A 20223-nucleotide genomic window follows, 5' to 3' on the forward strand; every position below is an offset into this window, starting at 1 on the left:
AAGAACAAAACGAGAAGAGGAGCGGTGCCTTTCGTCTCGTTGCTACGCCGAGGGAAGATGGGGAACAAAGGCACAAGGACGACGCGGGTCTGGGGCCGAAGGCAGGTGCAGGTGGTGGTATCCGCAAGGGACCTGGGGGGGTATACCGTATGGGACGGTACGGGATACAGTGGTACGGAGACGACTCGTCTGGTTGCGTGAGGTGGTGCGCGCAGACGGGAGAGTGGCAGAGTGGCAGAGAGAGCGTCGCTGACACGGCGATTCGTGAGCCGAGGTCGAAGCGCCGGTGGGAAAAGCAGAAAGCAGGGGGTGCAACTTCGCACTGGGGACTTCCATGGCACGCCGCACACACGAGTCCACGGCTGGGCTTGCCCGCGGTGCTAGTGGGTTTTGGGCCGAGTTTGGGTCAGAGACTCAGAATTGGGGGTCGGGGAAAGGGACGGTCTGGGGCCTGGGGTGAGGAGGATTGGCGTCACTAAACGGGGGGGACTTGATGAACGTACCAGTAAGAATGAGCCTTTTGGTCAAGCGGTGGCAGTGGTCCGAGGGATACAAAGAAACAATGGGACACTTTTTTTTCTTTCCCTTAGAGGTGTGGGGAAGCCGAGACCGACAAGAGAGAGAGATTCTCAATTGAGTGTTTTCTACACGTGCAGTTTATTTCCCCAATTGCGCATCATGAGAAAGGTTTCCTCTATATCGTGTCTACCACGAACAGGCAATTGCGTCCGGTCTGCGGAGGTTATTGCAACTGAACTGCTCCTCTGGCATGAAGAGACCCCATACACTTGTTGGCTGCTCGCAGTAATTCTGGCCGAGACTGGACCCGCGTTCGCTTCCCTCGGTGGTGGACCGCGACGTGCAAAACTGGGGGAAACTGTGGGGGATGTTCTAAAAGTCTCGAATTCCCCGTCTGGCTGCTAAAGTTCCCCCCCGTCCCCGTCTATTACTGACTGAGGTACCTCTACGGATACACTCCGTATACCTTACCGAACTGACCAACGGAAGAGGGGGCATTAGACATGTTGAAGCCGTTCGACCCAAAACTCCAAGAGATGCACTTGAGGCTCTCTCTCGAGAAGGGATGACAGACCGGTTCACCTGCCACGCCTGCGCCGGGCCTTAGCTCCAACTGTGTATGGAGTTAGGTAGTGCACTTTCACGAGTCAAATTTGTGGGAGTAAGCTGCCGCAGAAAAGGCTATGAAGAAATTTTGTGACAGTTTCAGGACTTTTTTCGAGCCGTCCATCGTTTGCCTCTGACATGTGAAGACCGCTCACTTTACCACTAGCACGCAAGGTGCATCCCAAGGTCACGGGCATACCCTCGTGCTCGAGCTCATGCAGCTGACTGACCTCGAACCGCCTGTCTACCGGTACCCGTCTGAGAGGCAGAGGCTACCAAACTAAATGTCTGCCGTCAAATCTCTAACAGCAAATTGGCGAGTCTGGCGTCGCCTTCCCGCCCCCACAATCGTGGGTGCGTGGGCGAGGCCTACCACATGCCTCGTGTCAACAAGGTGAACGGGTAATCGACATCTTCACGGGCATAAACCCGTCTGCGAGCCCATACCCATGGGACGCGTTCTAAAACCCTTCTCCAGCCCCTCCAGACTGTGCGGCTGCATCGAAGCTGCGGCTGGTCGAGCACCGTCGAATCTTCACGAGCGAAGCTACGAGCAAGAGAGGCATAGCCACCACAGGTACTAAAGTCGTGTAAGGTAAGTCTCACTAACCCCCCTCACCTATCCCCCACACAAGAGGTGCAGGTCAGATGATTGCCCAGTCCGGAACTTTTAGCACCTGACCGAGGATCTACTTGCATTGCCGTCCCCTCTTTTTCGTTGCCGCCCTCTGCTGTTCCTCCGCACTCGTACGAATAGTCGAATACACAGTACAAGTTCCCCTTCTCACAGGCCATTTCCGGTCTACTGTGCACGGCCGGGACTCTTTTTTGGAGTCGTGCTTGGAGGCTGGGCTGACTGGTTCTGGTCTGCTCTGGGGAACCCAGGCATCCAAGCCGTACGGACTACGGTGCACATCTTTCGCATGTGAAAGGGGGCATCTTGGGGAACAGCAACAGGACGGTGCAAAAGCCCAGATGCGTCAGGTGCTCAACTTCTTTGACCGTAACAAAAACCACCCCAGAACTTGCCACCTATCCCGTCGAGTTGGTTTCATTTCAACCTCCCATGATTCATGAGAAGCTTTTTTGATTCCTGAGGTTATCAAAACCAAACTATTACTACAATGGTGGTGGCCTTGCATAGCTTTCTTGTCGCTGGCTGTTGATGCATAGGGTTTTCTCAGCCAGTCTGCTTCGTTCAAATGCAGCAATAATTCCCGACTGCCCTCTCGCGCATCCTCACCTTATTACTGATCACTCACCTGCGCCAGAAAGAAACCCGCGGATTGAGAAAAGTGTGGGGAACGGCTGCCCGTCTCCGCAATCGCTCTGTTCTGTGAGACAGAAAAGGCTCCGGGGTCCCAGAGAATACGGAGTGCAGTACGGAGTACGGATAGGTAGACACGTTTGCAGCTGTCTTCGGTGTATCTCGGCGAGTGCGCTCGTCCATCGGGAATGCAGGAAATAAAGGTTGAGCTCGCTGCAGCATCGTGAAGGCATCTTCGGCAAGGAAGCAAGGAAGCAGTTTGTTTCTTGCCTCATGTGAATCGATTGCCCAATCTGCGCTTCTTGTGCCCTTTTGGCGGTGTCTTGCAGCAAGTGGCAGGTACCATTCCGTACCTACCTGCTACCGGAGAGCACCGCTGTCCTGCGCAGGATCGGAGCATGGATGATGTCATCTCATCACGCAACCAATCGCCGCCCTTACATTTCCAAAAGATCTGGTCCCGTGGGGAAAATCCAGTGACGCGCGCTATGAGTGTACTGCATCGCTGCGTTCGTGGAATGCGCCCGCGGGAATCTTCAAGTTCGACACACAAAAATTCCCCATTCCGCAGAGCCAGAAGCACAATGAGACGGCCCACCGCCATAATACTTCTCTTGTCCTGCACCGTAGTAACGGCCCAGCTCAGATCCCTCCCCGTCGAACGCTCCGGCCTCAACGGATACGCACCCCGCTTCTTCCGCCAGAAACCCATCGCAGTAGACCCCGCCCCCGGCCCAGCCATGCCACCACCGCCGTCAGACCCCCCCTCCGCCCCGTCCACCGGCGGGCCACCCACGGGCGGCCAAGACGGCGTGAGGCTCTCGGACGTCATGGGCCGTGACCGGAGCATCAACGTCTTCGCCGGCTTCACGCGCGACATCGAATCCGCCTCGCGCCGCCTCGACGACCAAGAGCGCAACACCACTGTGCTGGCGCCCCTCAACTCGGCCGTCGAGAGGCTGCCGCGGAAGCCGTGGGAGGATCCGAGGGATTACCAGCAGCTCGGTGCGGACGCCTACGAGGGCGACGACGGCAGGGATAAGGCGCAGAGAAATATTCAGCGGTTTGTCGAGGCGCACATGGTTGGCTTGAGTCCGTGGCCGGAGAATACAAAGGCCAAGACGATTGGTGATGATAGGGATGTGTGGTGGGAGACCAAGGACGGTGCAAAGTTTGTAAGCAGAACCCACACTGTTCTTTCCTCCTTTTCATTTTTCTTGGTATTGTTAGGATATGGGAAACTTACAAATGTTACAGATTCAGCCTGGCAATATCGAGGTTGTAAGCGTAGCGAGTACTGTTGCCAATGGCGAAGTGGTATGTGATCCCAATCTTGCTCACGGCCCGTTTTGTTTTACCTTCCTAGACCATATGCGCCTAACATTGCAAATAGTGGATTATCAAAGAGGTGCGGAACTATGCCTAGCGAGACCTTTCCTTGAGCCAAGAGCGAGGGCCTGCTGGAATGGCCGCCTCGATACCCTCTATAGGATACACATTTGTTTGATATCATTACCACGGCCCATGACGTGGCGGGGAATGTTCTCGTTCGAATCGCCCCGCTCCCCAGGTTCACGACTTCAAGTCTCATAAAAACTCACTGGTATCGTTACGCCTGAGGACTAGGGAGTATGAGTCGTCTAGTGATTTTCGTAGGCCCACCGTCAGGCCTAGCTTTTGGGTTTTGCTTTTGTGTTCTTCTGTTCTTACTTTTATTGAATGATGATTGAAGCGTGGATTGATAGATAGATGAATGGACGATCGACGATGAAGAAAGAGTAAACGAATACCTAGACAGCATAGTAGAATATAAGACGAATAATATCTCTATCTTCTCGACATAGTGGAGACACGAATTTAGAACCGATTAGAACTAATGCTGCGTGTAAGAGAAACTTGACGTCCTGAATGTGAAAAGAGCTCTTAATGGTTTTATTTTTTGGCAACTAAATAAATGACTTTGCGAACCTGTCTTAGCTCAACACCTTTCTGCCCGTCCATACAGTGACTCGAAAACTTAGACGCCGTATCAGTTGAGCCATCCACTTCAAGTAAGGGCATCAGTTCGTCATGTTCAGCAGAGGCGTAATAGCGTAGCCAACCAGATACCCAACCGTACAACAAATAAACGGTCAAACTGGGCGAAATTGACCGCCAGAGCGCAAGGAAGATCCTCACATTGTCAAGTTTTATAAAAGTACCTTAACAATAACCTGTCGGGTGCAACATGGGATGAGGAAAGACTACATTTCCCCATTCGGATATATAAAGTGGATCAAATTAGATAAGGCTGTTATCTCCACGTGATGTGCGGCTTCTTCCGCGCCCGGGGCCTTCATTCCAATCAGCCGCGAAGGGGTTTGAGCAGCAGCTTCCAAGCTTGGAGACCACTACGAATTTTCGCTACGTGACGTCCTCGTAGATCTACGATACTGTAATCTGAGATAAGACGTTGAATCCCCATGTAGACATCATACCATTGGTAGCATCAGTCTGTAAGTGTCTTCGATTTCGACACGATCCCCGGCCGCAGAGGACTGGCGAGCGACGCAAAGCTTGCGCGGTTGCAGAGTCCAGCCACCCCCCTCAGACTCTTCAGGGCGCAACTGAGGACAACCCCTCTCTACCTTACCTCCTCTCTACCCTCCCTCTATGCCAACGCGTCGCTAACATTCGAGTGGAAGTGGACGATCGATCTCAGGATGATGAGCGGGAAACCCGCTGAAGAGGTGGAGGCCTACGAGCGCGAGGCCGAAAATCGTCGTCGCCTCCAAGACGAAGAAATGGAACGACGCGAACAAGAACAAGCCGAGAGACGTCGCCGAGACGGCTACCCCCCCGGCCCTCCCCATCACAGCAATGCTGGCTCTATTCCCATACACCAGCCCGTCGCATCTCGCGCGATGGGCGCAATCCACAGCCCGGGCGGCCTGCTCGCGAACCACGGCTCAGGCTCGTCAGGGCCTCCCATGCCACTCGGCGCCCCCTCGGGGCCTGGCGCGAATTTCGGCGGCCCCCTTCAACCCGACAACAGTAGACCTCCGCCGCACGGGGGCCCCAACAACCCAAATACCCAACACCAGATGTTCGCGCCGATCCCGCACACGACCGTCCCCCCCAGTAATTCCCTAGGCGCTGCCAGCGGTGGTCCACCTGTTTTCGGAGGACCGCTGCAGCAGCGCGAGGGCCAACCTCCGATGCAACAAGGGCCTCCGTTCGGTGGCAGTGGTGGAAATAGTGGCGGCGCTGCTCCCGGCGCCGCTGGCGGTCAAAGTCAAGGGCCGCCTGGTCAGCAAGGCCAAGGTGGCATTGCCCAAGGCCAACAACCCATCTTGAACGTAAGTTGAAATATGTCATTTGTAAACTTGCCAGATGAAGAAGGAGGCGACCCTTTGCCGATGCTCTTGCCTGTGGCTGGACGCATCCAAAGTGGAAACCGATGTGGGCTGGTGCGCCGATACGGCGCATGTTGCCCAGGCAGGATGCAGTGCCGCCCCGCGTGCATATTCCGTCCTTCCATCTCGCTACGTCCATTTGCGCCTCGTCTTCATCATCTTTCCATCTACCCAGTTCCCCTCCAGAACCATGCGCATCACATTCTTCTCCCTGTAGCCTGCAAAACAAATGCAACCGCGGTCATGGATACGCCCATCATGGTTCAAGTAAAGCTTGATTTAGGGTCAATGTTTTATTTGTCGTCGGCCAGAGCTAACTATGAATGGTAGGATGCCTTGACGTATCTTGACCAGGTCAAGGTGCAGTTCCACGACCAGCCAGACGTGTACAATCGGTTCCTCGATATTATGAAAGACTTCAAAAGCCAGGCGTATGTGATTGATCCGTTGTTCAGGTGACACAACTGACCAAAGCAGCATTGACACTCCCGGGGTCATCAACCGCGTCTCGGAGCTTTTCGCCGGTCATCCGAACCTAATTCAGGGCTTCAATACCTTCCTGCCACCAGGATACCGGATTGAATGCGGCGCCGGCAACGATCCTAACACCATCAGGGTCACCACCCCTATGGGCACAACTGTTCAGTCCATTGCCGGCAGAGGAACCCAGGTCGAAGGCCACCCACATCCTAATGGTGCTTCCCAGCCGCTCTTTCCCCAGCGCGGAAATAATTGGCAGCAACAACAGCCTCAGCAGCAGCAGCAGCAGCAGCAGCAGCAGCAGCAACAACAACAACCGCCGCCCCAGCAACCACAACACAGCATCGAAAGCCCTGAGGCGAACTTCAGTGCGCCTGCGTTTATGAACCAAGGTCACGTCGCGCCTTTTGAGGGTCCTGGTGGTAATCAGCAGCGTGGTCCTCCGGCGCAAGGCGCTGCCCACGCGAACAACGCGCAGCAACCTCCTCGCAATGCGCAGACCCCTACTCCGGTAACGGGACCCGCAAATCTGAACGGCGCCACCAACCAGCAGCAACAGCAGGCAAACCTCGAGCGCCGTGGGCCGGTAGAGTTCAACCATGCCATCAGCTACGTGAACAAAATCAAGGTCAGTCTAACTGAATTTTTCTTTTCTTTCCATAATCCCCCTCATGCTGAGGCCTCGCGCACTAACCACGCCGCAGAACCGCTTTCAGGATAAGCCTGAGATTTACAAACAATTCCTTGAAATTCTCCAGACTTATCAGCGCGAACAAAAACCGATTCAGGACGTGTACGCCCAGGTCACAACCTTGTTTCACACTGCACCTGATCTGCTTGAAGATTTCAAGCAGTTCTTACCCGAGTCTGCTGGACAAGGAGGAAAGGGAACACCCGGACGGCCTGGGGATGAGCTTCCGCCTGGCCCTGGCCCGAACCAGACACCTCAGCCGACTATGAGCGGCCAGAAGATGCCTCCCTTGGGGAGCTTTGCCCCTCCAAGCGCTTCCAAGGAGACCAACAAGAAGCGACCTAGAAATGACAAGCAGACGCCCGTTCCTGCGCCGCCTATCGTGGAAGCTGCGGTCTCAGCCAGCCGAGCTGCTCCTGGCGCTCTCCCTCCTGCGGTCGCCAACAACAAGCGAACCAAGCTGTCTCACAACAAGGCGCTGGCTTCAGATGCCCCCGCGGTCGAGCCGACGCTGACGCCGATATTGCCAGAGCCTCTGGGACCTCCCGCGTCAACCACCTCGAACTCTGACGAGATCGCTTTCTTCGAGAAGGTCAAGAAATACTTGAGCAACAAGACATCATTCAACGAATTCCTCAAAATCTGCAACTTATTCAGTCAATCCATCATCGACCGCAACACAGTGTTTCAGAAGGGCAGCGTCTTCTTCGCCGCAAACCCTGAGTTGTTGGGTTTCTGGAAGGCGTTCCTAAAGTACGAGCCGCATGATGAAATTGTCGATAACAGACCCGCGCCTCCTAGCGGTAAAGTGTCGTTGAGCAACTGCCGAGGCTATGGGCCTAGTTATCGTCTTCTTCCCAAGAGGGTATGTCACCCTGGCTTTTTTCCCCATTTGCACTCGCTAACCATTGAGCAGGAGCGCCTCAAGCCTTGCAGCGGCCGCGATGAACTCTGCAATTCCGTGCTGAATGACGACTGGGCGTCTCATCCGACCTGGGCCTCCGAAGATTCCGGTTTCGTCGCTCACCGTAAGAATGGTTTCGAAGAAGGATTGCATCGAATCGAGGAAGAACGCCACGACTACGACTTCAACATCGAGGCAAATCTCAAGTGTATCCAGCTTTTGGAGCCTGTCGCCCAGCAAATCAGTGTCATGTCGCCTTTGGAGAGAGAGCACTTCCAGATGCCGCAGGCCTTGGCTGGACACAGCACATCGGTCTTCAAGCGCGTCTGCAAGAAGATTTATGGCGAAAAGGGCCCCGAAGTCGTCAACGACTTGTTCAATAACCCGCTGAATGTGGTCCCGATTGTGTTGACCAGGATGAAGCAAAAGGACGAGGAATGGCGCTTTTCGCAGCGCGAGTGGGAGAAGGTGTGGCATGCTCAGGTTGAGCACATGCACCTCAAGAGTCTCGACCACATGGGCATTCTTGTCAAGCAGACCGATAAGAGGAACCTCTCAGCCAAACACCTGGTCGACGTCATCAAGACGAAGGCCGAGGAGCAGAGGCGCCAGCGCAGCTTGAAGGGCAAAGCCCCACGTCATCAGTTGGTTTGGGACTTCAACGACAAAAAGGTTGTCGTCGAGCTGCTTCGTCTGACGATGCTCTACACTGTCAGCAGCGGCCAGCATAGTGTACCAGAGAAGGAGCGCATTGCCGACTTCTTCGAGACATTCATCCCAGCATTCTTTGATATTCCCGAGGAAGAATTGGAGGGTCGTCTGCCGAGGCTGCAGGATGTTTCGGAAGAGGATGAGACTGAAGAGACTGTCCCCACCGAACTAACCAACGGCCGTAGCCGCCGTGCTGGAAGAAGGGGCGATTTGCTTCGTGGCGTGCTTGACCCTGGCCGCAACGGCTCTAAGCCGCGTGCACAAAAGGAGGGAAGCGCGGCATCTGGCAGCAAAGAGACGACACCCGAAGTTGGGTCAGCGAACGAGGAAGAAATGCCCGATGCTCCCGAGGATGGCACTGGCCCCGACGTGTCTAACGACCGCTGGATGCCGATCGTCCCGCAGCCGATAGTCACAACTGGGGACGATGCCCTCCTAACCGCCGACGGTGAACTGAAGGCTGATGGCTTCTTCTCCCGGCCTTGGCACAACTTCTTCTGCAACCAAACCATATTCGTCTTCTTCAACGTTTTCCAGACGGTTTACACTCGCCTGAGGGACGTTAAGGAGAGCAAGGAGAGTGTTGTCGAAGAGGTTAACCGCGTCAACCGACCTCGTCCCGCGAAGGATATCGGCTTGGCTGACAACACCCTCAACTACTTCGGCCCTCATGATGACCCTGAGAGCTTCTGGCCGAAGACGCTTGAGCTTGTTGAGGAATACATCACCGGCGACATTGATGAGGTCCGGTACCAGGATGTTCTGCGTCATTATTACCTTAAGAGCGGTTGGAAACTGTACACCATCCAGGATCTTCTCAAAACCCTCTGCCGTCTTGCTCTCACCTGCAGCAGCACTGACGCGAAAGAGAAGACCCCGGATCTCATTCAGCAGTACCTCCACAGCCGGGAGAAGGAAGAGACAAACTACCAGTCAGAGATTGCTGCCCGCAAGTACGCAGAGAAGTGCGTGAAGGATGGCGAGATTTTTGTCATCTGTTGGGTAAGTTTAACTGAACATGACTGCCATTACACTGAAGCTAACATAGTTCGCAGTTCCCGCTCAAGTCAGAAGCCTCTGTCCGTTGGCTGCAGCGTGAAGACACTACCTTCTACATGGACGAGATGAAGGCCAAGGATCGCTGGCAATACTACATCTCGTCCTTCATCCAGGTCGAGCCGACAGAGGGTGTGCCACGACACAAGCTCCAAAAGACAGTCTTGGCCCGCAATCTTCCTTCTAGCGACGAAAAGTTCGAAGACAGCCACATTCCCAAGCCCATCTCATTCGACGAAGACCTTTCCATCAGCATTTGTCTGAACTCGAGCAAGATGGTGTGGAAGTCTGGCACATCTGAGTACTTTGTCTACGACAATGTCCCCAAGGACAAGGAGGGCCAGGAGCGACACCTTGAGAGGCTCAAGAATGCAAGCAACAAGCGCGATACGAAGCTCCGCGAGAAGTTTGTCTTTAACAGCCCCTGGATGAAGGGCATGAGCCAGTCCGACGTCCAAAAGTCCAATGAGGGATGGTCAAAGTGGCTCAAGGATGGCATTGCACCCGCCTCGGACGCAGGGGACGCAGGGGACGCAAGGGACGCAATGGACACTGCAGATTGAGGTGATGATCCAGCGGAACCAGCGTTTGCGGCGGCGCGCCGCAATCAAGACAGCAACACGTGTGAGATCAGAGACAAGATGGGCGAAGGCTGAAAGTTCACAATTACGAAGATACCAGGCGGCATAGCGGTGCAGAGCGGCATGGCTGCCATGTTACCCCAACTTTACATGGATTTGGTCTTCTCTTGATGCCCTGACCACGAGCGTAGAATCGTTGGGACGGGCTGGCATGGGAATGGCGTGGGAAAGGTCCGGCGTTACATGACTTCTTCTTTTTTCCCTTTAATTTTTCGACCTGATTGCGGAAAGAGGAGCAGGGTGGGGGGGATTGGCAGAGGATCTTTCTCTTTTTCGCGGATCAACTCATCATGAGAGAGTGAGACACGCCTCTTTTTGCAACTGATTCCTTTTCAGACTCTTTTCTTTCCTGCGGATGTACATTAGTTGTGGTTGCGCAAAATAAAAAAGGTCTTGCAAACAAAATCCTCGACCCGATACACTATGAATCATGCCTGTCTGTTACTTCGAAAACCCCCACTACTTTCATGAGATCAGGGCGCAAAGGAAGTCCCACACCTTCGGGAGCCGATGTCGCGGGGCCCAGAGCTCTGTTAACCGCGTTATGCACGAACCCGCAAGAACTTCCTTCACATCGTGATTACAAGTAGTTCCGCAGAAGACAGAATTTGACACAGCCACAGTTCTCTAGATTCTTTTTTAGGAGGGGCCGAAGATGTAACGTGTGTGGATCTTATCAGATCATCTAATCAGTCAAATCTCCCAGGATCTATCCGAGAACGGTGCATGCAGAATGAGAAACGCAGAAAAAAGACGCAAATCACGGCAGCTAAGTGGGAACTTGTGATCTTAGTCTCTCTGTAGGAAGAAGTTTGCGGTCGTCGGATTCGTGATATTAGGTAAAAAGATCTGCAATGGCCGCCCATTGCGCTATATCTAAAACGTGGTATACTTTTGTCTTTTTTTCTTTTGATTTTTTTTTCCTTCAGTAGTCTTGGAGCCCGCCATGGACCATGTACCATGACGCGAGAAAAAAAAAAGGTGCTGTGCGTCAAGTCTTCTGCAGTCTGCACAACCACCAGCGTCACATGCGGCAAAGCCACTGACTCTGCGCGTGTGTACGTGGGCGCTCGACGGGGCCACGGCCCCACGTCCTGCCAATTACTTGATTTGGACCGTACGAACTTCGGAGCTCCGAGATATCTACATTTGGGGAGGGGGAATCTTGAATTTTTGCTGTGATCGAGTCTCCGTCTATTGCAGGTTCTCAATGACAATGGCAGAGGCACCACCGCCACCGTTGCAGATACCGGCAACACCAATCTTGGCCTTCTTCTCGCGAAGGACGGTCGAAAGGGTGGTGACGATGCGAGCACCGGAGGCGCCGAGGGGGTGTCCGATGGCGACGGCGCCACCAAAGACGTTGACGGTCTCGGGGTCGAGGTTCAGGAGCTTAATGTTGGCGAGGGCAACGACGGAGAACGCCTCGTTGATCTCGTAGAAGTCGACATCCTTCTCAGTAAGGCCGGCGTGCTTAATGGCCTTGGGGATGGCCAGCGCGGGGGCAATGGTGAAGCGCTCAGGCTCGCGGGCGGCGTCGGCCCATCCGCGGATCTTGGCGATGGGGGTGACGCCGAGCTCCTTGACCTTGGCCTCGGACATGAGGACAACGGCGGCAGCGCCGTCGTTGAGGGGGGCGGCGTTGGGGGCGGTGACAGTGCCGCCGTTGGGGATGAAAGCAGGGCGCATAGCCTTGAGCTTGTCAACGTTGAGGTTCTTGACCTCATCGTCGCGGTCGACCTTAATAGCGGGCTTGCCACGGCCGCCGGAGACCTCGACAGGGGCAATCTCCTTGGAGAAGACACCGGCCTCGGTGGCAGCCTGGGCCTTCTGGTAGGTCTTGATGGCGTACTCATCCTGTTGCTCACGGGTGAAGTCGTGCTCCTTGGCGCAGAGCTCAGCAGCCATGCCCATGTGCTCCTTCTTGCCATAGGCGTCGGTAAGACCGTCCTTGAGGACACCATCGACGAGGGTCTGGTCGCCGTACTTGGCGCCGTTGCGGAGTACGGGGAGGTAGTGAGGGGTGTTGGTCATGGACTCGGTGCCACCAGCGACAACGATGTCGGCGTTACCAGTGAGGATAGTCTGGGCACCGAGAATGATGGCCTTCATTCCTGAGGCGCAGACCTTGTTGACGGTCGTGGCGGCGACGCCCTGCGAGAGGCCGGCTCCGAGAGCGCATTGGCGGGCGGGGGCCTGGCCGAGGCTGATTTTCGGTCAGAATACGTAAACATTGTGTGGATGATCATAAATCTTTGTGTGTGTGTATGAGACGTACTTGGCGGACAGGACATTGCCGTAGAAGACTTCCTCGACATCCTCGGGCTTGATCTGGGGGACTCGCTCGACAGCAGCTGTGGAGGGGTAAATGTTAGCTTGCCCCGCGCTTCGGACCGTTGATAAGACATTTACATACCCTTGATGGCGTGAGCTCCCAATTGAGTGGCGCTCAAGCTGGACAAAGAGCTGACAGAAGAAAGAACGTTAGCTTCTCGATCAAGCAGTCAAGATAATATTCGTCGAGTGAGCTTATTCGTACCCCAAGAATGAACCAACGGGGGTTCTGGCGGCGGAAACGATGTAGACGGGGGGAAGGTTGGCCATTTTGAAGGTGGATGTGGTGGGCGTTTGGGTTTGGATAGTAGAAGGAGAGTTTCTTCAAGGATGAGCCGGGAACCGTTCCTACTTAACTGTGAAGAGAGAAGGAAGTAAACAGTTTTTTGTTGGGCAAAGTGTCACTAATCAGAAAGAGCTGCTTCTCATCCCCCCCTCGCCGCCTTTTTGGATGTTTGGTGGGGTTGCTCCGACCCTGCACCGCTCCGGTGGCTCTGTCCACAGCTGGGACCTTGTGGCGCAGTAGCTGTCTATCGGAGGTCCCCTGTAGAAAGCTCCACTGTACCTGCTTCCCTAGCGTTGACCGTGCAACCAATTGACATAGCTTCAGCCACTCAGCCTTGCAGCCACACACTCAATTCAGCCACAACGTAGCCTTGCCAGAAACTTTGCGCTGCCGTCATGCTGGGAACGCGACGGCGCGTGGACTAGAATTTCAGCAGGCTTCTAGCAACCCACGACAAAAAGTTCATCTGCTGCACCACTAGACGCCAAGATGGATGATCTGTACGACGAGTAAGTATACAAATCCAGTGTTTGACTGGTAAGAAAGTCAGGCTGACATTATTACCATAGGTTCGGTAACTTCATCGGCGAGGATGTCGGCTCTGAAGAGGCGTCTGAACGAGGGGCGGAGGGCGACTACGTCTATGGCGATGATGCCAGCGAGGCGCCCGCGCCAACTGGTCAAGAATTGATGGAAATTGATGGCACGTACAATTTGCGCTTGCGCCGATAGGACTCGACTAACCTAAGGGAACAGATGACGGCCCATCAAATGCGATCATCCTGCACGAGGACAAACAGTACTACCCGACGGCCCAACAAGTATACGGAGATGAAGTCGAAGTTCTTGTACGAGAGGAAGACGAGCAACTGCTTTCGCAACCGATCATAGCACCCGTCGAGCAGAAGAAATTCAACATCGAAGAGGCCGACCTACCATCCGTGTTCTTCGAGCGCAGCTTCATGACAGACCTCATGAACTTCCCCGATCAAATACGGAATGTTGCATTGGCAGGACATCTTCACCACGGCAAGACGGCGTTTATGGATATGCTGGTGTTGGAGACCCACGATATCACCGACAGGCTCGAGCGTCGGGTCGGCAAGAAGAGGGACGAGCAGCTCAGATACACAGACGTCTACGTCGTTGAGCGGGAAAGAGGCGTATCGATCAAGGCTTCGCCCATGAGCTTGGTTCTCCCGAGTTCCAAAGGAAAATCTCACCTGGTCAACATTTTGGATACCCCCGGACACGTCAACTTTGTTGATGAGGTCGCGGCCAGTCTAAGATTAGCTGACGGAGTCTGCTTGGTTGTCGATGTTGTGGAGGGCGTCCAGGTCAACACGGAGCAGATCATCAAGCATGCGGTTCTGGAGGATATCCCGCTGACGCTCATTGTCAACAAGATGGATCGCCTCATCTTGGAGCTGAAGCTGCCGCCCAAGGATGCTTACTTCAAGCTCAAGCATGTCATCGAGGAGGTCAACACGGTGATCGAAAACACCATCCCGGGCAAGGGCGAGGAAAGACGGATAAGTCCCGAGAAGGGCAATGTTCTTTTTGCTTGCACAGACATGGGTTGGTGCTTCACTCTGCAGTCATTCGCAAAGATGTACGCAGACACTTACGGCGGCATCAACACCGAGGATTTCGCAAAGAGATTATGGGGCGATATCTACTTCAACCCCGAGAAGCGGAACTTTACCCGCAAGCCGCTAGAGACACGCTCAAGCCGATCCTTTGTCAACTTCGTTCTGGAGCCCATCTACAAGATCTTTACGCACACGATCAGCGACACCCCCGAGGATTTGAAGGTTGTCTTGGGCAGCCTCGGCATCACCTTGAAGCCTTCTCAGTACAAGGCTGACGCTAAGGTGCTATTGAAACTGGTCTGTGAGCAGTTCTTTGGTCCCTCGACAGGGTTCGTCGACATGATCGTGGGCCACATTCCTTCGCCGGACCAGTCTGCGGAGAGGTACTTGGAAAAGTACTACACAGGCCCCCTAGACACGAAGTTGGCTCAATCCATGAAGGCTTGCAACCAAGACGGTCCGCTAGTAGTTCACGTAACAAAGCTATTCAGCACCGCAGACGCCAAGAGCTTTTACTCATTTGGTCGCGTACTGAGTGGCACAGCTCATCCCGGGTCGCAAGTCCGAGTGCTTGGGGAGGGATACTCGATAGACGACGATGAAGACATGGCTATGGCAACGATTTCTGACGTCTTCATCGCAGAGTCAAGATACAACATTCCGACGGACGGCGTGCCCGCGGGCAATTTCGTACTGCTCGGTGGAGTCGACAACTCCATCGTCAAAACGGCGACACTCATCCCGCCGAAGCTTGAAGATGATGAGGATCCTTATATCTTCAAGCCTGTCACACATTTCACGGAGTCTGTACTCAAGGTAGCTGTCGAGCCCATCAACCCGTCAGAATTACCCAAGATGCTTGACGGTCTGCGGAAAATCCAAAAGAGCTATCCGCTCATTACCACGAAAGTCGAGGAGTCGGGAGAGCACATTGTCTTGGGCACCGGCGAATTGTACATGGACTGTGTTCTCCATGACCTTAGACGTCTGTACGCCGATATGGAGATTAAGATTTCGGATCCCGTAACTCGCTTCTGCGAGACGGTTGTTGAGCAGTCAGCGACCAAATGCTACGCCATCACGCCGAACAAGAAGAACAAGATCACAATGGTTGCCGAGCAGCTGGACAAGGGCATCTCGGAAGACATTGAGTCAGGCAAGGTCAAGATCAAGGACCCTATTCGCAAGACAGCCAAATACTTCGAAGACACGTATGGATGGGACAAGCTGGCAGCGAGAAGCATCTGGGCTTTCGGTCCCGATGAGATGGGCCCCAACATCCTACAGGACGATACATTGCCCTCAGAGGTAATGTCTCCCTCAACCTTCGGAGAGCTAGGCAATGGACTAACAGGACTGCAGGTCGACAAGAAGCTCTTGACAACGGTCAAGGAAACCATCCGCCAAGGCTTCAGCTGGGCAACTAGAGAAGGGCCCCTGTGTGAAGAGCGTAAGTCCTTATTTCCCTTACCCCCTTGTTAGCATCCGCCTCCTGTCTGTTGTCTGGTCCTTGGAACCTTACTGCTATCCTGCCATTGGTCCCCAACCAGGCGGGACTAGCTCCCGGGAGGGCCCTACACATGGGACCGGGGTTGGGGTTGGGTTTTTGGGCATGGCTTGCATTTACAGCGAGACCATGGTCCCCTCATCTTACCCCAACCTGTCAAAACAAAACCTGCTTCTGCGCACGAGACCTCATTCAACAACCATGCCTTTTAGGAGGGGGCTGTGGTCGACCGGGGATGGGGGCACGGCCCTTGGCAGATATCTAGTCCCCACATCAGGCCATTCCCCAGCCTTTGCTCGCTCACCGGTAACCAACCGCTAACGATACCTGCTTGCTACAGCCATTCGAAATACAAAGTTCAGGATCACGGATGTGTCGTTGGCGTCGGAAGCTATCTTCCGGGGAGGCGGTCAGATCATCCCCACTTCCAGGCGGGCCTGCTACTCTTCGTTCCTGATGGCCTCCCCTCGACTGATGGAGCCTCTGTACTCCGTCTCTGTGACTGGCCCTGAGGACTCGGCAACAGAGGTCTATACAACATTGGCTAGGCGCCGTGGTCACGTCCTCCAGGATGGACCTGTGGCCGGTACGCCTCTCTACCGCGTCAACGGTCTGATTCCCGTCATCGATTCCTTTGGCTTCGAGACGGACCTGCGCATCAAGACCAAGGGTATGGCTATGGTCAGCTTGACGTTTGACAGCTGGAGCATCGTGCCAGGTGATCCTCTCGACAAGGAGGTCATTTTGCGGCCGCTGCAGCCGGCGAGCGCACAAGCCACGGCGAGAGACTTTGTGCTGAAGACGAGAAGAAGAAAGGGTCTCAGCGAGGACGTGAGCGTGGCCACCTTCCTGGAGCCTGAGTTCTACCAAAGCCTCATGGAGAGTGGCGCTCTTGGCGACTAAGGGGCTATTCAGTAGCGTGTGGTGGAGGAGCAGCAGCATGCAGAAATGTAACAAGGTCAGCGGTTCTAATTATGCGGCTGTTGAGACAATACAGCCAGGCGCTTGCGTGTGGGCCAGTGGCAGACCATGCAAGTCGCCAAACAGGGCTCAGAGAATGGAAAGCGAATGGCTCTCATGTGATGAGGCAGCGAGGTTTGTGAGCATCTGCGAATAGATGAACCGGCCATGAGACAACCTGGACTCGGGCCGTCGTGTATACCAAGAACTACAGAGAAAAATGGGGGAACGAGCGTCTTTCGCTTTTCGATCTTCAAAAAAAGATGGTGTCTGGTTTCGTAGACTGTGTTGTTCCCCGCTCTGGTGCCCATGCTTGAAGACGCGGGTCTAGACCAGCCAGGCGAAGAAGGGCGTAACGGTGTATGCAGAAGGGGGCGTGTTTCGATCCCCCCGATCTGTGTATCCTTTTGACAGTGAGAGGGAGAAGGAGGGAGTTAACGGGATTCCGTCTCGAGTGCGTGCTTATGCTATCCATCCTGGGAGTGGTCTACCTTCGGGGACCTTGCGGGCACCGGTGGCCGAAGACGAGGGACTCGGATCGGCGTCCGGCGCCGGACGAGACCGCATTGAAAACAAAAGCAAAAATGTGTGCGGCTTTGCCGTGTCCATCTATCTATCTCATGTTGAAGGACTCGCTCATGCCCGGGTGCTCAGAATAGCTTTCCCCAGCAATAAATTGAAATAGTATAAGTAATCATGGACGCTGCCAAGGAAGGTTTTCAATGTTCTGCGGGCATGCATGTAGTCAGTCGCTTCTTTCTGAGACATGCATGCAAGTTCTCCCAGTCTGCCTCCCAAGAGTGAGTTTACAAACCCCACGCGTTTGAGCAAGACAGCCATCGTATCCGAATAACCCAAAAGTGACCACGATGATTTCTTTCTACGTGGACATCCAAATTATGCAAAAATGCAAAAGGGAAATTGCCCAGAGGCGGATTCGAACCGCCGTCAACACGGATCGCTGTATAGAAGAACCACAACGTATCATCCTAACCAACTAGACGATCTGGGCCAATTTTCGGGACGCGGAGAAACCGGGTCCTTGCTGACGATTCTCGGTCCGGGAGGGGCCCATCTAGCCAGCCCGCGGAGCGGGAAAGCCCTCGCGTCGAAGTTTGGGTCATGGTTTGAAGACTTCAGAGGTGCAAACCAAATTGTAAGTGCAAAGCTGCCGAGTATCTCATAGTTTGCTTTTGGCCGGGGTGATGAGCAACTAGATTATAGTTAGGAGTTGTTATCGTTGTGTGGGCAACCTCATCTCAAGTATAAAATTGTCCATGTCAATTGCTCTCATTTTGTTTATGGAAATGGCGAGAAAGGCGTCAGGGCCAGTCACATAATCGAGGATTGACCCTCTTCGCTTCAAGACGCACAGCATCGACTGGGGCTGCGCCATTTTGATGCTCTCATTGCCCAGCGAATGGCAAGTTTCCGATGAACTTGTCTTGATGTTTATCTTGGATCGGGTCCATGAGCAATGGCTCGATCTTTCATGTCCAGATTCTCGGCGTCTTGGATTCACACCATGAGGCTTTCTTGGCAGAGAATCGGAACCATGAAGGTTGAGGATATTGCAAAGTCACGACCATATATCTATGTTACACTCGTAACTACGAGGCTGTGTATAGCCTGCGCGCTTCAGGTTTGTTTTCGCTCGAGACAATCCAAGAACACTTAGCCCGCCCAGGACGTTCGTTTGATATCTGCTCTTGTGCAATAATAGAGTTGCCAATCACTTGAGCATGGGATAACCTTTCCATCCCCAAGGTAAGTCTTGATCTGCGATGCATTAGTGACTGTGAGAACATTGATGGACAGTACTCGATAAAACAAACCCTCAAGGTGCCATCCTTTGCCTCGACGTGTGATGAGGCATGATATTCCCCAGCTGAAGCTGACTATTGAGCCTAAGACGTATCATTGACTTGGCATGAAATACTATTAGCTCACGGAAAGACATACTCGAACGTAAACTCGGCAACAATCCTGCACCTCCGGCCACATGACCACCAGTGTAGACAATCCAGTTGAACCATTTCTCAACGTGGTCCACAAACATGAGATGACAAGAGTTGACACCACGGAGATGTTCACATCCGTAACATATCTCGAGAGGGGGCGAATATGCCCTTGGCAGATCCAACTGTCGTGAAACAAGCCCCATACCGACACCGCAGAACCAAACAACCACCCCCAGACAAACCCCCCCCCCAGAAATAAAACGAAACCTATGTGACAATCTCAGAGTTACCATCCTCTTCAATCGTTCTGACACTTTGGATCAGCGGTATCCCACAAGTTCTTTGCCCAGTTTACTAGGTTTCCCTTCCAAAAAGGGCCGATGGTATTTCTTCGATTTCGATATGGGAAAGTATCGGCGCGGGCTAGACCTTTTCGAACGGATCCAGAGAAAGACAGCATCTACTCTGTCCTGCCGGTCGACTACAGTTACAAGGAAGACAGCACTACCCCAATGTCATTGAACCGAATGTCCAAGTTACATTGAAGATCCAAGTTTCGAAAAAACCTCACGCCTGGAATACATACCACACTACAGTGTCCAATAGAAATATACAGCGGAAAATCGTTCGTGACACCGAACACACAAAGGCCGTACAACATGGATCCCCGATCCGACTTCCCCGACAAGCGAGTCCTCCAAATCCCGCCCGCCCCAAAATCTCAATCGTCATGGCCGGCCATACGGAACGCCGATCGAACCGGGGGTCGTCGAACGGCGGTGCAGTTGGAAAGAAAATCCCTCCACTGAAAAGCTTACTGCGAACCAACCCGGAACCCGGAAGAGGAGGGGAGGAGCTTCGAAGCTCTTCGACAGCTACCTCGCCATCCCTCGGCCGGCCCATCGCAGCCAGCCCCGCCGTTGCATTCCAAGTGCCTATCTACAACGGATACCACAGTAGCTAATTTGAGTGCGGAGTTTCCTTCTTCCCCCTCTTGCTAGACCTAGATAGTGTATCACTATGTTTGTATCCGTACATCGCCCCATCTTGCTCACCGTCCCATTCCCCTCTCCTTGACGTCTCCCGGTCCTTCAGGTTGTATCTGGATCCATAGTACGGATACGGATAGCCCATTCTTGCAGGTCCCCAGCCATCTCACCTTGCAGTGGAGCAGACCCTGGCACCAACAAGCGACAATACACACCGACCATATTCCGGGCTTTCAGAAATACACCGAGGCTTCTCTGGAGGAGGGGGAAGGAACAAAAGAGGCACACACACACACACACACATACAGCACATCTGCATACTTA

The 20223-nt window shown here is 53.9% G+C and overlaps 4 protein-coding genes and 1 non-coding gene across 5 annotated transcripts; 3 read left to right on the forward strand and 2 right to left on the reverse strand.

Annotated features, from left to right (window-relative positions):
* Nucleotides 1–2976: 2976 nt before the first annotated feature.
* Nucleotides 2977–3818, forward strand: BDP81DRAFT_394595 (uncharacterized protein; the record flags this gene model as incomplete). Its single annotated transcript, XM_060587980.1, has 3 exons — nt 2977–3567; nt 3650–3709; nt 3786–3818. The coding sequence occupies 3 exons, from the start codon at nt 2977–2979 to the stop codon at nt 3816–3818; spliced, it is 684 nt and encodes a 227-aa protein (XP_060444539.1).
* A 1276-nt stretch (nt 3819–5094) lies between these two features.
* On the forward strand, nt 5095–10192 carry BDP81DRAFT_461327 (histone deacetylase interacting; the record flags this gene model as incomplete). Its single annotated transcript, XM_060593753.1, has 6 exons — nt 5095–5730; nt 6118–6218; nt 6265–6895; nt 6972–7823; nt 7875–9575; nt 9629–10192. The coding sequence occupies 6 exons, from the start codon at nt 5095–5097 to the stop codon at nt 10190–10192; spliced, it is 4485 nt and encodes a 1494-aa protein (XP_060444540.1).
* A 1272-nt stretch (nt 10193–11464) lies between these two features.
* BDP81DRAFT_320609 (acetyl-CoA acetyltransferase) lies at nt 11465–12874 on the reverse strand (the record flags this gene model as incomplete). The annotated part of the gene is made up of 4 exons (XM_060584535.1): nt 11465–12476; nt 12549–12624; nt 12687–12736; nt 12810–12874. The coding sequence occupies 4 exons, from the start codon at nt 12872–12874 to the stop codon at nt 11465–11467; spliced, it is 1203 nt and encodes a 400-aa protein (XP_060444541.1).
* A 505-nt stretch (nt 12875–13379) lies between these two features.
* On the forward strand, nt 13380–16892 carry BDP81DRAFT_394598 (elongation factor Tu GTP binding domain-containing protein; the record flags this gene model as incomplete). The annotated part of the gene is made up of 5 exons (XM_060587981.1): nt 13380–13399; nt 13460–13569; nt 13647–15790; nt 15845–15932; nt 16330–16892. The coding sequence occupies 5 exons, from the start codon at nt 13380–13382 to the stop codon at nt 16890–16892; spliced, it is 2925 nt and encodes a 974-aa protein (XP_060444542.1).
* Nucleotides 16893–17871: 979 nt separating this feature from the next.
* BDP81DRAFT_t187 lies at nt 17872–17961 on the reverse strand. The gene has a single exon. It is a non-coding gene; the product is annotated as a tRNA-His (tRNA).
* Nucleotides 17962–20223: the final 2262 nt, after the last annotated feature.

The sequence above is a fragment of the Colletotrichum phormii genome (assembly GCF_030913505.1).
Source record: "Colletotrichum phormii strain CBS 102054 chromosome Unknown BDP81scaffold_11, whole genome shotgun sequence".
NCBI lineage: Eukaryota > Fungi > Ascomycota > Sordariomycetes > Glomerellales > Glomerellaceae > Colletotrichum > Colletotrichum phormii.